General features: G+C 41.9%; 1 protein-coding gene across 3 annotated transcripts in view; it reads left to right on the top strand.

Moving 5' to 3' along the window:
- The window catches only part of LOC137521185 (coagulation factor XIII B chain-like), a 140,774-nt gene that overhangs the window by 88,285 nt on the left and 35,278 nt on the right, over nt 1-17,211 (top strand). For 2 of the 3 annotated variants that reach the window (XM_068240115.1, XM_068240113.1), the window contains exons 7-9: nt 532-714; nt 7,200-7,400; nt 16,514-16,693. In XM_068240115.1, coding sequence (XP_068096216.1) covers nt 532-714; nt 7,200-7,400; nt 16,514-16,693 — 564 coding nt within the window. The remainder of the gene's footprint in view (nt 1-531; nt 715-7,199; nt 7,401-16,513; nt 16,694-17,211) is intronic. The other variant, XM_068240114.1, reaches the window with a different exon arrangement.

The raw sequence follows: 17,211 nt of genomic DNA, 5'->3' as shown, positions 1-17,211 counted from the left end.
GATACAAAAGGAAGGGTGTATACAGCCTGCTTGTGTATGGATGTATTTTCTATGTGTGGACATACTGTACATCAACCTACTTCCTGTTTTGGTGGCCATTTTGTTTGTTTACAAACAAACTTTTTAAAACTGTTTTTGACTACTTTTAATGCGGCGGGGAGCGGCGAAATTGTGACAGAGGGGAATAGGAGATGTCCCCTAACCCACTGGTATGTTTACTTTTGTGCGATTTTAACAATACAAATTCTCTTAAAAGGCAGTACACAGCACCAAATATATTAGTACCAGCCAAAATAAATGCACCACTCTGCATTACTGGTCAACATTCACTTGGAGTTGCTAACAACTCTCACTAATTCTCAGAAATAATTTTCTTTGGACCCTTTTTTGTGGAACACAAAGTACATGTAAATAAATTAAAAGCTTAACATTGAACACACCTAATTTTTCTTAGGATAGGACCTCATAATTCCAGTTACATGTGGTTATGTTTATTAACTAATCTGTACTTTTGTTTTTATTTTGTTTTAGGAACTGGACAGAGTTGCAATGCACCACCGGCAGTGCAAAATGGAGACATAATAGGAACAAAAAAAATTAGTTATGAATCAGGTTCTTCTGTATATTATAAGTGTGCACATTTTTTTAAACTTGAAGGTAACGGAAAAATTACATGTCAGCATGGAGAATGGGAAACAGAGCCAATCTGTCGAGGTAAAGGTTGAGATTATACTTAAAAAAAAAAAAAAAACTTAGTTTCTTGTATGTACTGTACAGTACTTTCACCAACATGTTCCCTACAAGGGAAAACCCTATATGTACCACGAAAAAAATTACTTTTATTAAGTCTATATTAAAATATCACAAGTGCCATGACAAGTAACAAAACAAGAGAAAAAAGCACACTGTTGACCAGTGTAACCATGAGTGGTCACCAGCATACAATGACTCACCCCCAAGTGGACTTAAAGTGGACCCTAACTCTTGCACAGCACACAATGGAAACTCATTATTCTACTGTACATGGCATGGCATTGCTGATAAAATTAACTGCTCTCTGTTCTGCATTTGTTTAGACAGATCAAAATGTAATTATTCTTATCAACAACTGTGAATAGATTGCAAAGGCTCCATACAATGAAAACCGAAGCTTAACCCTTTCAGTGCTCCCTGCAAAAGTAAAACCAAGTTAAAACTTCAGGATTTTTTTAGGATCTCCATAAATTGTATGAAGATTTTTTTCCCATAAAGATTAACATGCTATGCCTAAGCTTTTACAGCAGAGAGGAAGTTCTGAGTTTAGTATCACTTTAACATTTTTCTAATTTTGGTTCTGTACATTACCACAATTAATTTTAAATGAAACAACTCAGATGCAGTTGAAGTGTAGACTTTCATCCTTAATTCGGTGGGGTGAACAAAACAATTGTATACAAATGTGTAGCAATTAAAGCATTTTTTAACACAATTTCAGGAGTGTAAAAAGTAATTGTGTGCAAGCCCTTCCATTGTGTAATTATCAATTAAACAGATAAAAGACCTGGAGTTGATTTGAGGTGTGGTGCTTGCATGTGGAAGATTTTGCTGTGAACAGACAACATGCAGTCAAAGGAACTCTCCATGCAGGTGAAAAATAAGCCATCCTCAAAGAAAACCTTTAGTTGAAAAAAAGAACCCCTAGGGGTTACTTACCTTGGGAAGGGTAAAGCTCCGGATCCTAAAAAGGTTTCCCTGTCCTTCATCTTCTTGATACTGCGCTGGGACCCCCGAACTGTCCAGGACCATAACAATTCTCTTAGAATCCAGCGCAGACGCACTTGCAGCTTTCATTCAGAAATAGTCAAGCCCGATCTGAAGCCACTCTACTGTCCAGGTTCAGACACCTTGTGTCTGTGTAGTAGAGTGGATCCAATCAGATTAGCTATTTCCGCCTGAGCCTGTGCAAAAGTTGCAAGGGCGCCTGCACAAGGCTCTCACAGGATTGTTGTGGCCCTGGAGATTTTCACGGGCTGCCAGCGCTGGATCAGGGCTGCAGGAGAGGACGGGGAAGCCTCATTAGTATCCAGAGGCTTCCCCCTCCCAAGATAAGTATCCCCAGGGGCTCTTTTTTTCATTACAGGTTTACTTTAACCTCCTTGCCGGTCTAAAAAATCCGGCAAGGAGGCAGCGCCGCACATTTTTTTTTTTTAAATCATGTAGCGAGCCAAGGGCTCGCTACATGATAGCCGCTAAGCGGCGGCATCCCCCCACCCACTCCGATCGCCTTCGGCGATTAGAGTATGCAGGGAATCCCGTTGAGAACGGGATTTCCTGCAGGGCTTCCCCGGTCGCCATGGCGACGGGGCGGGATGACGTCATAGGGAATCCCGATCCGCCCCTCAACGCTGCCTGGCACTGATTGGCCAGGCAGCGCAGGGCTCTGGGGCGGGGGGGAGCGACTCGGCGCGGCGGATTGCGGCGGATCGGCGGCGAGCGGCGGCGATCGGAAGTTACAAGCAGCTAGCAAAGTGCTAGCTGCTTGTAACAAAAAAAAAATTATGCAAATCGGCCCAGCGGGGCCTGAGATATCCTCCTGCGCAGGTTACCCCGAGCTCAGCTCGGGATAACCGGCAAGGAGGTTAAGCTGCGAAAACAGAAAAAGCCCATATGAGAAATTGTTACAATGTTACTACAGTTTGGTACATAGTGTGTGAACTTGGCAACAAAAAAAGACCTGGACATCCACGGAAGACAACAGTGGTGGATGATCGCAGAATCATTTCCATGGTGAAGAAAAACCAGTTCACAACAGCCAACAAAGTGAACAACACTCTCCAAGGGGTAGAGGTAGTGATATCCAAGTCTACCATAAAGATAAAACTGTATGAAAGTAAATACAGAGGGTGCAAGCCATACATAAGCCTCAAGAATAGAAAAGCTAGATTGGACTTTGCTGAAGAACATCTAAACAAGCCAGCACAGTTCTGGAAAAACATTTTATGGATAGATGAAGCCAAGATAAAACTCTATCAAAATGATGGCAAGAAAAAAGCATGGAGTAGGCATGGAACAGCTCATTATCCAAAGCATCTGTAAAACACGGTGGAGCAGTGTGATGGCTTGGGCGTGTATGGCTGCCAGTGGCACTGGGACACTAGTGTTTATTGATGATGTGACACAGGACAGAAGCAGCTGAATGAATTCTAAGGTGTATGCTTTGCCAGGGATCCATGAATACTGTATTCACAGAGACGGCAGAAGGAGCAGAGGATCAGTGTGGGACGCGCAGCAAGAAGTGACCCTTGAATCAAGATGAAAAGAAGAATATAGGCATGACAGATGAGTTAACTAGGAAGAGAGAAGAAAAAAGTGGTAGATGAGTTAAAGGGGAATAAAGAAGTCAAAGAACAAAGAAGTGACAGATGAAAAACACATGACTAAAGAAGAATATTTATTCTCCCTAATAAAGTTTTATTTGTGTCCTTTTTTCTTTTTTTTTTTTTTACTATTATACATTAAATAGGTATAGGGTCAAATGTGACCCTCTATACCTAATTTACCTACTGTAGAGGGGGCAGGACATCTGGGGATCACTTTATAAAAGCGGGCTTCCAGAATCCACATAAGCCACCCAGGATTTCTGTGCATCCCCCCACCTCCTGCTGGGTACTGGAGGTGGGGAAGAGCCCCTTGTCCATGACATGGTCTGTGATATGGGGACAAGGGGCGATATCATGGACAAGGGGCTCTTTCCCATTTCTGGGGCCTAGGATGAGGTGGCGGATGCACAGAAATCCTTGAGGGCCCTTTTCCACTAGCAGTCGCTAGCGTTCGCGCTGAACGCTAGCGATTGCTGAATCGTAATTCCGATGTTTTCCCGACGTTTGCGGCCGCGATTTTGCTATGCTATGCATTGCATAGCAAAATCGCGGCAAAAGTCGCTCCGCGGCGCGATCGCGATCAAGTAAAAAACGAATCGCGGTAGTGGAAATGACCTACCGCGATTCCTATGTTAAAAAGCAAACCGTAGCGATTGTAAAATCGCTAGCGGTTTGCGGTTTTGCGATTCAGCTAGCGCAAATGCGCTAGTGGAAAAGGGCCCTGAGGGCTTATGTGGAATCTGGGAGCTCCCTTTAATAAAGGATAGAAATACATATATCCAGGCACATCGCCTCTAGTTAGGACATTAAATGAATTATTAGGGAAATGGGAGGTGCTGAAGGGGGTGTGGCTAGAAAACAGCAAAAATCTATTAACCCTTCGCACTCTCACATGCAAATGTTCAAACGAATGCATTCACAGATTCACTCATCCAGGCACAACTGTTATCCCTACAGCTAAATTAAAAGCCAGGGTTTTAGTTCACAGAAGAATGCATTCTTATGCTTAGTCATCTATACTGCGCAGAAGTACCCAGGTAAACATAGGTGTCCTAACTCTGGCCCTGTAACATGCATAGTGCAGACATGCAAACACATTCATTGCATCAAACCTATCAATGTATTAGGAGCACACATCCTAACTTCCTCTCCTGGGAAAGACGGTGCATCTTACCAATCGCACAAGGGAGCTAACGTTATGTGTCCACGTGCACCATGCGCATACACCAGCATAAGGCCTCGTTCACATCTGCTGCGCTGAAAAACGTGTTAAAGCGCATGGTAAAAAACGCATGCGCTTGTGCGCGCTTTAGTCCGCGTTTCTGTGCGTTGCGCTGCGCTTCTTTAAAGCACGTTTTGTTTATTGTAGCAGCAGCAGCAGTTGTCAATAAAACTTTGTTTTTGTATGTAAATGTATTTTTTTCTCCAATTAGGGGTAAAAAACGCATGCGCTTCTATGCGCTTGTACGCGCTTCTATGCGCTAAAAAAGCGGACCCATTCACTTGCATTGCTGTGCGCTTTACAGCTCAACGCACAGAAATGCCTGCAACACTACGTTTCTGTAACGCTGCTCAGCGCAGCGCATAGATGTGAACCAGCTACATTTAGTTACATGGGAAAGTAAATACCTTGCTGAACGCACAGGGCAGTGCGCTGTGGAAAGCGCACAGAAACGGCCCTGATGTGAACGAGGCCTAAGCTGTGTGCATGCTGACAAACACATACAGGGGAAGGAGGGAGTGCACTGAATTAGACCCTAGCCACAGGGGTCAGTAGTAAGAATAGAAATACATATATCCAGGCACATCGCCTCTAGTTAGGACATTAAATAAATTATTAGGGAAAGGGAGGTGCTGAAGGGGGTGTGGCTAGAAAACAGCAAAAATCTATTAACCCTTCGCACTCTCACATGCGAATGTTCAAACAAATGCATTCATAGATTCACTCATCCAGGCACAACTGTTATCCCTACAGCTAAATTAAAAGCCAGGGTTTTAGTTCACAGAAGAATGCATTCTTATGCTTAGTCACCTATACTGCGCAGAAGTACCCAGGTAAACATAGGTGTCCTAACTCTGGCCCTGTAACATGCATAGTGCATAGCAGAAGTACCCAGGTAAACATAGGTGTCCTAACTCTGGCCCTGTAACATGCATAGTGCATAATAATTTATTTAATGTCCTAACTAGAGGCGATGTGCCTGGATATATGTATTTCTATTCTTACTACTGACCCCTGTGGCTAGGGTCTAATTCAGTGCACTCCCTCCTTCCCCTGTATGTGTTTGTCAGCATGCACACAGCTTATGCTGGTGTATGCGCATGGTGCACGTGGACACATAACGTTAGCTCTCTTGTGCGATTGGTAAGATGCACCGTCTTTCCCAGTAGAGGAAGTTAGGATGTGTGCTCCTAATCCATTGATAGGTTTGATGCAACCGTCTTTCCCAGGAGAGGAAGTTAGGATGTGTGCTCCTAATACATTGATAGGTTTGATGCAATGAATGTGTTTGCATGTCTGCACTATGAATGTTACAGGGCCAGAGTTAGGACACCTATGTTTACCTGGGTACTTCTGCGCAGTATAGGTGACTAAGCATAAGAATGCATTCTTCTGTGAACTAAAACCCTGGCTTTTAATTTAGCTGTAGGGATAACAGTTGTGCCTGGATGAGTGAATCTGTGAATGCATTTGTTTGAACATTTGCATGTGAGAGTGCGAAGGGTTAATAGATTTTTGCCCTTTAATAAAGGGACTCCCAGATGTCCTGCCCCTTCCAGGTTAATAGGTACAGAGTAGTGATGATTGTAATCAGCTAATTACGATTATGCACATTTTCACTTACATTTTTGCAATTTCGTCTAAACATAATTATGATTTGAACATTTAATGATTTCGTATAATCATTCGTAATTGCGCATAATATTTGCGTAATTTCCTGACGACTTTTGCAGTGAATCGCAAAGCCCCATGCATGCTACTGACACAAAATTGCTACATATGTTAAGGGAGAATAGTAGGCACAAGTCAAAAAATAATTTTCCAAAAAGACCTTGTAGTTTTTGAGCAAATCAATTTTAAACATGCAAAGAAAAAATGGTTTTTAAAATCGATTTTCTCAAAAACTACAAGGTCTTTTTGAAAATTATTTTTTTTTACTTGTGCCCACTATTCTGCTAACATATGTAGCAATTTTGGTAACAATAGCATGTATGGGGGATTTGCTATTAACCACTAAAGTCAGCATTTTGAAAAATTATGAAATATTATTATTACATACGAAATTAAATACAATTTCCCCTGAAATTTTGCATTACAATTACGATGCGTAATTGCGAATTTCGATGCAAAATTTCGGCCCACCACTGGTACAGAGGGTCAAATTTGACCTGATACCTATTTATAACTAAAACGTTATTAGGGAAAATAAATGTTCTTCCTAATTCTTCTGTTTTTCATCAGTCACTTCTTTGTTCTTTGACTTCGTTCTTCCCCCTTAATTCATCTGTCACTTCTTTCTTCTTTTTTCCCCTTTGATTCAACTTCTTTTTGTAAATAATAAAGGGAATATTAAGAATATCACATGAGGTGATGGACTAGTTTAAAAGCGGTCATATTTGTTAGATCTTTACAACCTACTGTGACAGCAAGTACACAGGGCAAAAATAATTTATTGTGCATGTTACTCGGAAAGCAATGTACTGTACATTTTTGAATGTATGCAAGCACGTATCTTTAGTGTATTTATTTTTTTGTGATGCTGTTGATCCTTTAAATGTACACAGTGTGTAAGTCTGTGCACATACTTAAAATATTTATATATTTTTTCTTATTTGTAGCTCCCTGCACAGTAACAGATGCTGCCATGAAACAAAGCAACATTAATTTAAGATATATGCCCAATGACAGAAAATTATATGTTGAACATCTTGACAGTATCTCATTCAACTGTATAAAAGATTATGAAATATCTGATGCAAGTCTGTTGAGAATTCAATGTTTGGATGGAGTAATAAATTACCCAAAATGCTACAAAGAAGGTGAGTACTGCTGGTTTTTATTACATTTTGCCTGGTGTCCAGTAATTATTCCATGACAATTAGGGGGACGGGGTGTCCGATCACCCTAGAGAGAAAAAATGACATGGACAACAGGAGCCCAGATAATGCAGCATGTTTGTAGCTCAAGTATGGTATTGAGAATAAATAGAAACTACTCACAAAGGTGGGTTGCAATGAGGTCCAATCCAGGAAAAAGTGCCAAGTGCGGACTCTACATTCTGTCTTGAGCTCCGCGGCACACGAATTGTACATGGATCCGTGTTTTCAACAAGTGGAAGCGGGTCCTATTTTTAACATAGGATCCGCTTCTTGTGTTTTCGAGGAGCTTTAAAAACGTATCTCACGGATACGTTTCTACATCAAGTGTGAACTGACCCTTAGTGTTCCCTTGCACACTTGCCAGCTTTTTCTGAGTAAAATGTCTCATATCAGTGTTGAGAAATTTCACAATTTACCCTTATGCCACATTTTGTGAATTTGATGTACCGTATATACTCGCAAGCAAGCCACATTTTTTACCCCCAAAAAGTGGGCCAACAGTTGGAGGGTCGGCTTTCTTGCGAGTCTCATTGGTCGTTGGTCTTAGGCCTCCCCCCCCGCGCGGCCGCCGCTGCTATTAGCTTACCCTGCGGCTTCCAATAGTCCCCTCTCCGTCTCCCGGGGCATGTAAATAATTCACAGCAGCTCGCTCCACGTCGGCTGCTGCGTGATGACAGGAAGCTGTAGGCAGAGCGGTTTCCATAGTAACGGTGATACACATCGCCGTTACACGCTCTGTCATCACGCAGCAGCCGCCGTGGAGCGAGCTGCTGTGAATTATTTACATGCCCCGGGAGACGGAGAGGGGACTATTGGAAGCCGCAGGGTAAGCTAATAGCAGCGACGGCCGCGAGGGGGGGGGGTTGGGTGAGGCTGGGGGCACTGTCTATCTATACCGAGCACTATACTAGCTATACTGGGCACTATACTAGCTATACTTGGGCACTATACTAGCTATACCGAGCACTATACTAGCTATACTGAGCACTATACTAGCTATACCGGGCACTATACTAGCTATACTTGGGCACTATACTAGCTATACTGGGCACTATACTAGCTATACTGGGCACTATACTAGCTATACAGGGCACTATACTAGCTATACCGAGCACTATACTAGCTATGCTGGGGCACTATACTGGCTATACTGGGGCACTATACTGGCTATACTGGGCACTATACTAGCTATACTGGGCACTATACGAGCTATACTGGGCACTATACTAGCTATACTGGGCACTATACTAGTTATACTGGGCACTACCTACCCATACTGGGCACTATACTAGCTATACTGGGCACTATACTAGCTATACCGAGCACTATACTAGCTATACTGGGGCACTATACTAGCTATACCGAGCACTATACTACCTATACTGTGCACTATACTAGCTATACTGGGCACTTCACTAGCTATACTGGGCACTACCTACCCATACTGGGCACTATACTAACTATACTGGGACACGATGGGGGGGAATCACACGGCCAGCATTTCCTACCCCCGGCTTATATGAGGGTCAATCATTTTTTCCTGGTTTTTCAGGAAAAAGTTGGGGGGTCGGCTTATATGCGGTTCGTCTTGCTTGCAAGTATATACGGTAAGCATTCATTTACACACCACATTCAACCCATAAAAAGAGGACTAAGGCCCCTTTTACACTTGCATTGCAAGTGTGCGTTACCCTGTTTTACCACAAAGTAATGCAACGGCAATGCAATAGTGGCCTAGCGCACTTACTCTGTCGTGTTGCACTGGAAGTTTCCGAATCACCGCTAAGCTGCTGCAGTCAACAGCGTGTTACCGCTGGACTTCTGTGGCATAAATAATGTAAGTCGACACAAACCTTTTCAAACCTACCTTTTAAAAAGTTTGGTGGCGGGGTTGCAGCGCTCATGGGGGGAACAGGAGTATGTCACTCGAGGGGTGGGCAGGGGGCGGTGTTATGCATATGACCCTGTGGGCACACTCTACCACAGGGTCCAAACTTAGTCATTTTTTGTGTTGTGGTGGGATGCAGCAGGGGCATCGCATCCCAACCTCAACTCGAAATTAGATGTAAAACCGGCCTCAATGGTTTTACGGGTAGAGTGCTAGTTCTAGTGTGCTGTTATCTAGAGATTTAACAACTTTTTGCACATGTTTTGGGTAGGGAAATGTCTCAAACCTTCAAGATATAACATTTGTGGTATGTTGTCCCCCCCCACCCCCCCCCCCCCAAACAAAAAGTCACTACTCACTTTTAATAAATTCTTAAAAATTACATAAGAAACTGAGTTTATTAATTTTCTTAGCATCTGCAATCACCTTTAGTTACACAACTGTTGGGAAAGTAGTTAAGGTTGTAGTTAATGAAGGGAAGGTTTATTTTTTATAAGAAAAAAATAATCAATAAAAAGGAAGTGCAATGACTGTATTGACATCTTAAAGTGACACTGAAGCGAAAAAAAATTATGATATAATGAATTGGTTGTGTAGTACGGATAATTAATAGAACATTAGTAGCAAAGAAATTAGTCTCATATTTTTATTTTCAGTTATATATATATATTTTTTTTTATAACATTTCATCATCCTCCATAATAAAACCCCTGTGTGCCTGCGTGTGCCTGTCTCTGTATAGCTTTTTGCTACTGCGCATGTGACAGTCGTTGAGACAGGACGGGCGAGTGAGCCGGGCCGGTGTGTGTGCGGGCGGACGGGTGTGCGCGCACAAGTGGCGGGCACGTGTGCGGCGGGTGCGCGCGCATGCACTCTGATAAAAGATAGACGTAGAGCCCATTTTAAACCGGGCTTGGGTCTACTAGTTCTCTAATATTTGCAGTTTACACATTACACTCAGCATACTAAATGATATCACAGAGCAGGCTAATGAATTTTTGAACTCTGCTCTGCAGAAAAAACAAAATACAGAGCCAGACAGTTGACATGATAAACTTCAGAAGACATGAATGCATAGATAAGAAATGGAGTTTCTTAATTCTTCCTGTACTGGAAACAAAATTAGACTCAAATCTCTGCAGCTAATGTTTTATTTTTTAGCTGTACTACACATACAAATCATTATATCATAAGTTTATTTTCACTTCAGATTCCCTTTAACATCAAAAAAAAAAATGAAGTCTTGTCATTAGCTCCAGTGAACCATCTGCAAATATTAGATGGAGAAAAAAATGAAAGTTGTAACAGATTTCATCTTCCTGGGATCTAAGATCTCTGCAGATGGTGACTGCAGCCATGATATTAAAGCAGTATGAAACCCAGCATTTGCTCTAAAAGATTATTTACAGCATATAATATAAAATGTCAATATAAATATAAAAATTCAATCAGTTAAACACAGGACTCACTTTTTCAATAAAAAGCTCCATGCAGTGAGATCCCCATCCAACTAGTGATAATATTATCATGTGTTTACTTAGAGACACTGAAGCGGAAAAAAAAAATTATGATATCATGATTTGAATGTGTAGTACAGCTAAGAAATAAAACATTAGGAGCAGATATCTAAGTCTAATTGTTTCCAGTACAGGAAGAGTTATAAAACTCCAGTTGTTATCTCTATGCAAAAAAGCCATTAAGCTCTACCACTTTCAAAGTTGCAGAGAGGGCTGTCTTCAGAAGTTTATTATCTCAACTGTCAGTGAAGAATTTTCTTTTTCTCTGCCAGAGGACAGATCAATAGTTCACAAGACTGCTCTGAAAAAATCATTTATAATGCTGAGTAGTGTGTAAACTGAAAATATTAAAGAATGATGCAATGTTATAAAACACACTATATAACTGAAAATAAAAATATGAGAATGTTTTCTTTGCTACTAATCTTCTAGTAATTATCCGTACTACACAACCAATTCATTATATCATTTATTTATTTTTTCGCTTCAGTGTCTCTGTAAGGCAGCCCTACACTGTATGAGCAGCCATTAGATCCCTCTCTGATTAGATTTGATCAGAGAGGGATCTATGTGTTGGTCGATCTGGTGGCAATCGACCAACACATAGATCCCTCTCTGATCAAATCTTGTGAGAGGGATCTAATGGCTGCCCATACACTGCACACAGATTTTGAATCAATTTCAGCATGAAATCGATTCACAATCTGTGAAGCTGCCACTGCTGCCTGCCTTGTCACTCCTGCTCCCCCCCAGCAGCAATACACCTGTTCCACTAGTGCGAATTCCCGGGTCTGTGCTGTTCCTTTCTCCAGCTGCCCTTCTTCATCTTCTCTGCACTTCCCCGTCCTGTCAGAAGGGGAAGCTCAAACAGTAGAGGGCGCTGTACTGTTTGAACTTCCCCTTCTCACAGGACGGGACAGGAAGTGCAGAGAAGATGAAGAAGGCCAGCCGGAGAAAGGAACAGCATGGACCCGGGGACTTGTGCCAGCGGGACAGGTGAGATTATTGCTGCGTCGGTCGTTGCCGAATCGAACGCGGCTTACGAAGCGCTCCCTACCTGCTGGTGATCAAGCAAAATTTTCTGCTCGAACAGATTGATAGAATCCATCGATTTTGGATGGATATCGGTCCACATTTGCATTATCGATTTCACAGCAGATTTGATCACAGTGAATCTGCTGTCGATCGGCGGGAAATGGAGGTAGTGTCGGGGCACCTTTAATTGTATCAAGAAAAGAATGTAAACATTCTCTGCCAGTGCAGAAACTCCTTCTGAGCTCTGTCTGATCTGTATACGTTAGAAGAAGTCACCGGGTACATTACAATATATAAATACTGTAGAAATGAATGAAATGCAATAGCAGCTTTCAGCGCAAAAAAAAACAAAACTGTACTTTGGGAACTTATTTCTAAATGAAGAAGATTACTTGTGCACAAAAGTATATACAGTATGATAACCGTATGGGTTATAAAAAGTAGGAAAACACATTTTTATTGAATATCATTGTATGTCAGAGTTTAATACCACTTCAAGAGACGCTTGTTGCTTGGAAAGAAAATTATGGCAAGTTTGGTCATGATAGATAGAGATGTCACTTTACCAACAAAAATGAGGATAGTAAGAGCTTTGGTCTTTCCAGTAGTACAGTATGGCTGTGAAAGTTGAACTATAAATAAGGTAATTCATTCAAAAAAAATGATGCTTGTGAACTGTGGGTATGGAGAAAGATACTGAGGGTTCCCTGGACTGCTATAAAATCTGACCAGTCAATACTTAAAGAAATAAGACCACAGTGTTCACTTGAAGGGCTTATATGCGTGCATAAAAAAAGGGCGCCGCGAAAAAAGGGCCCGACTTCATAACGAAATGGCGCCGGTTATTAACGAAATATGATAACGATAAACATAGTAGTCAAGCTTTGTTAACGATAAATACCGTTGTAAAAACAGAGAAGAAATAATAACAAAAAGATATTAACATTAAATATTAATTAAAACAATAAAGCTTAACCCAACCCTACCCTCACACAGAACCCTCCCCTGGTGGTGCCTAAAACTAACCACTCCCCTGGTGGCGCCTAACCCTAACCCCCCCCCCCCCCCCCCGGTGATGCCTAACCCTAACCAGCCCCCTGGTGGTGCCTAACCCCCCTGGTGGTGCCTAACCCTAACCACCCCCCCTGGTGTTGCCTAAAACTAACCGCCACCTGGGTGGTGCCTAACCCTAACCACCCCCACTGGTGATGCCTAACCCTAACCACTCCTACTGCAGAAACACCCTTTTACACATAGTAACGATAATATCTTTGATAACGTAAAATCTGTACATATAAACAAAATAATATGACAAAAACTACAACGTTGCAAGCTTCTAAAACGATAACATACTTCAAAAACTATAATATTCTAATGTTGTTAATGATATTTATCGCGGCGCCCTTTTTTCTGCTTTTTCACCGTATTAACGATAATTGCATTAAAGTCTATGGCAGCGCCCTTTTCGCCCACCTTACTGCTGATACTACTATTAAAACTCAAATACTTTGGTCTCATAATGAGAAGACAGGATTCTTTGGAGAAATCCTTGATCCTTGTAAAAATTTAGGGCAAAAGAAGAAGAGGATGAAAGAGGCTAAGACAGCATATGTGAAGCTATGAACAGCTGAAAGAAGTAGTGTTCGCCTTGCCAAAAGCAAAGATTCCAACATCTGTGATAAATTTAAGAATGTGAATTGTGGTGAGGCAAGATTTTAGTATAGGCAAACATTAACAAAAATGATTTTAAATAAATAGTAAAATAATAAATTTTTTTGTTTAATAACTTACATACATACAGTAAAGTCTCCCTTAAATTGCTTCAAAAAATAAGATATTTCTCAATAACTGCCCTCCTGTCCTCCTTGGCTGTAGCCGGATTCTCTCATCATTTGACCTGTTGGTACAGTATGTACATGGTGAGAGATGCCAGCTGAAGCAAGAAAGAACAGGCACTATGCGGTGATGAGGGGAGGAAACTTTAGATGGGATAGGGCATAAGGCAACCTATACTGGTGGGTATCTGGATAGCTAAACTGGTAGGGGAAGGGCATAAGGCTATCATGTGACTACATGATGAGAGACACAAAGGCATAAAGTCTGGGCCATTACTCAGCACTAAGGAGCGATAACTGAAGATGCAGCTGGGAGCCTGGAGAGGTGAGAGAGGGCGGAATCTGGCTTCCTATACACTGTGGGGGAAACTGGTTACCTATACTAGGGGAGAATCTAGCTAACTATACTGTGGGTGACATAAGGGGTCCTATATAGGAGGAATTTGGCAACCTACACTAGGGGGATATAAGGCTTCCTATACTGGGGGCATGAGGCTACCCATACTGGTGGGAATCTATCTACTTATACTGAAGGGGAGCCATAAGGCTACCTATACTGGGGAAACCCGGTTACCTATACTGGAGGGACAATAGTCCTCCAATACTGGAGGTATTCTGCTACCCATACAGGGTGGTGGCTCATATGGTGGGGGGAATCTGGTTACCTATACTGAGGGGAGTACGGATTTCTGTACTAGGGACATCTGGCTACCTATACTGGGGGGATGTATAGCTTCCTATACTGGGGAGGGGAGTATAAGGCTACCTATACTGGGGGGAATATGGCTACCTATACAGCTGGGGAAATGCATAAGGCTACCTATTTTGGCAGAGGGAGGGGCATACGGCTACCTATGATGGGTGGTGGAGACATAAGGCTAACTATACTGGTGGAGGCAGAAAGGCTTCCCATACGGGAGGGTGGGACATAAGGCAACCTATACTGGGGGAAAAACTAGCAACCTATATTGGGGGGACATTTGGATACTTATACTGAAGGGGTGGGGGGTGGGATGTACTTAATACCGGGGTCATATCTGCTTCTTATACTGGGCTGGCACAATTTGAAGTGCATGTGCATGCATGTGTGTGTGTGTGTGTGTGTGTGTGTGTGTGTGTGTGTGTGTGTGTGTGTGTGTGTGTGTGTGTGTGTGTGTGTGTGTGTGTGTGTGTGTGTGTGTGTGTTGTGGGGGAAGGGGCACTTTGGAATCTCTTCCTCTGGTGCTGAAGACCCTGCCTATACCTATCCTGGCCCTATACATAAGACCGTCTATACTGGGAGGAATCTTGGTACCTTTACTGGGGAGAAATAAGATTTCCTATACTGGGGGAGGGGCATAAAGCTACCTAAACTGGTGAGAATCGGGTTACCCATACTGGTGAGGGGACATAAGTCTCCCTTATCTTGGGAGGTGGGGACATAAGGTTGCCTATACTGAGGGAATATGGCTACCTATACTGAGAGGGATATAAGATTTTCTTATACTGGGGAAAACATGAGGCTATCTATACTGGGGAAATCTGGTTACCTTTACTGGGGGATCCTACTTTAATAAAAACCGACAAAAAAACAAAACAAAACAAAAAGTCTCTAATACCATACTTACCTGGGGTTTCCTTAAAGAGACACTGAAGCGAAAAAAAATGATGATATTATGATTTGTATGTGTAGCACAGCTAAGAAATAAAACATTAAGATCAGATACATCAGTGTAATTGTTTCCAGTACAGGAAGAGTTGAGAAACTCCAGTTGTTATCTCTATGCAAACAAGCCATTAAGCTCTCCGACTTAAGGTGCCCATACACTCGTCAGATTGGCAGCAGATAGATAACAAATGCATCTGATGATCTATCTGATGCGTTTTTAGAACATTTTTTACCAGGATAGAATTCCAATAGATTTCAGTTTGAAATCTATTGAAATTCGATCTGATGGCATTTTTTTGCCATCAGATTTCCATTAAGGCCAATGCAAACTGATAAGCAATCTCATCAGATCGACCTAAATTTTCCACCCTGCAAGTTCGATGGAAATCCATCGAAATCGATCGAAATCGCCCGTTGATCGGTCGATTGGCCAACCGATTTGCAATCGATCGATCGATCGATCGGGATCGATCGGTCGGCCAGAAAATTGGCTGAGTGTATGGGCTGCTTAAGTCGTGGAGAGGGCTGTTATCTGACTTTTATTATCTCAACTGTTCCTGGACTATTTACTTTTCCTCTGCTAGAGGAGAGGTCATTACTTCACAGACTGCTCTGAAAGACTCATTTTGAATGCTGAGTGTTGTGTAATCTGCACATATTATATAATGATGCAATGTTAGAAAAAACACTATATACCTGAAAATAAAAGTATGAGAATATTTTCTTTGCTGCTAATCTTCTAGTAATTATTCATAGTACACAACCAATACACTATATCATATTTTTTTTCGCTTCAGTGTCTCTTTAAGCCGCCATGAGGTCGCTTGGTGCATCACCATCTTCCCAGGTGGCTCCTGTCCCCCGCTGGATGGCCCGATAGCCTGGCCAAGGTGCGCTTTGCCACTCATACGCGGCCCGGCTGCAAGCACATCCATATTGCGCTCCCGTCGCTGGTAGTTTTTTAGAAGACACATCTACAAGGATGCGCGCAGAGCCTTGTGGTTGTACTATCTTAGTATACATTACCTATATTTACATTACAAAACACTGAATGGCATTGGATTAGCTATGTTATGCCTCCCCGTGGACATGTGAATACACCTTTAAGGAATTCGTGTTTATCTCTTCAGGTTCCTGTGTATTACAAAAATCAAGAATGTTTTTCCACAATATCTTTTATGAGAAAAGTCCTGAGATTGAAAATGAGCAAACCATTGTGTTTAAATGTACAGAAGGAACAGTAACTGAGGAAAGCCTGGAATCAACATGCATGAATGGGCAAATACAATATCCGAAGTGTGTCACGGCGTGTAAGTTTGCAATATACATGTTTAATTAACATTGCTTCCTTCAATACTTCACTTGCTGAGTGCTGAAGTGTCACAATGTAAGTTACTGAAGGAGTGATGCTTCCTGAGCCTACTATCAGTTTCCTTAATGGGCTGGTAAGGAAGCAAAAAGAAGTCATGAAATGCCATGGATGAACATGATTACTGATAACCAGAAGGGGTGGTTACATTATCACTAGAAGGGGCTCTTTCACAACTCACAATACCACAGTTTGAAAGAGCATCAGTCTTCGTAAAACAGCCCTACCTGCACTAATAACCTTACCTAAGTATACTGTGGCTGGAAGAGAGTTTCTGTTTTGTAAACTTACTACATGGTGGTGGCATCCAGGATGTAAATTGATAAGTGTGGAAAGTGTAATACTGTATTTTATTGCATACACGATTCCTCACATACACCATCAGAAAGAACTGTGACAGCTAGATGTGATGCTTTTTTGTATTTCAAAACATTTTTTTTGTTTTGCATAAAACAAAGA

Source organism: Hyperolius riggenbachi, chromosome 6 (assembly GCF_040937935.1).
Source record: "Hyperolius riggenbachi isolate aHypRig1 chromosome 6, aHypRig1.pri, whole genome shotgun sequence".
In the NCBI taxonomy this organism is placed as follows: domain Eukaryota; kingdom Metazoa; phylum Chordata; class Amphibia; order Anura; family Hyperoliidae; genus Hyperolius; species Hyperolius riggenbachi.
The sequence above is the reverse complement of the archived record's forward strand: the minus strand, read 5'-3'. Positions and strand labels throughout refer to the sequence as shown.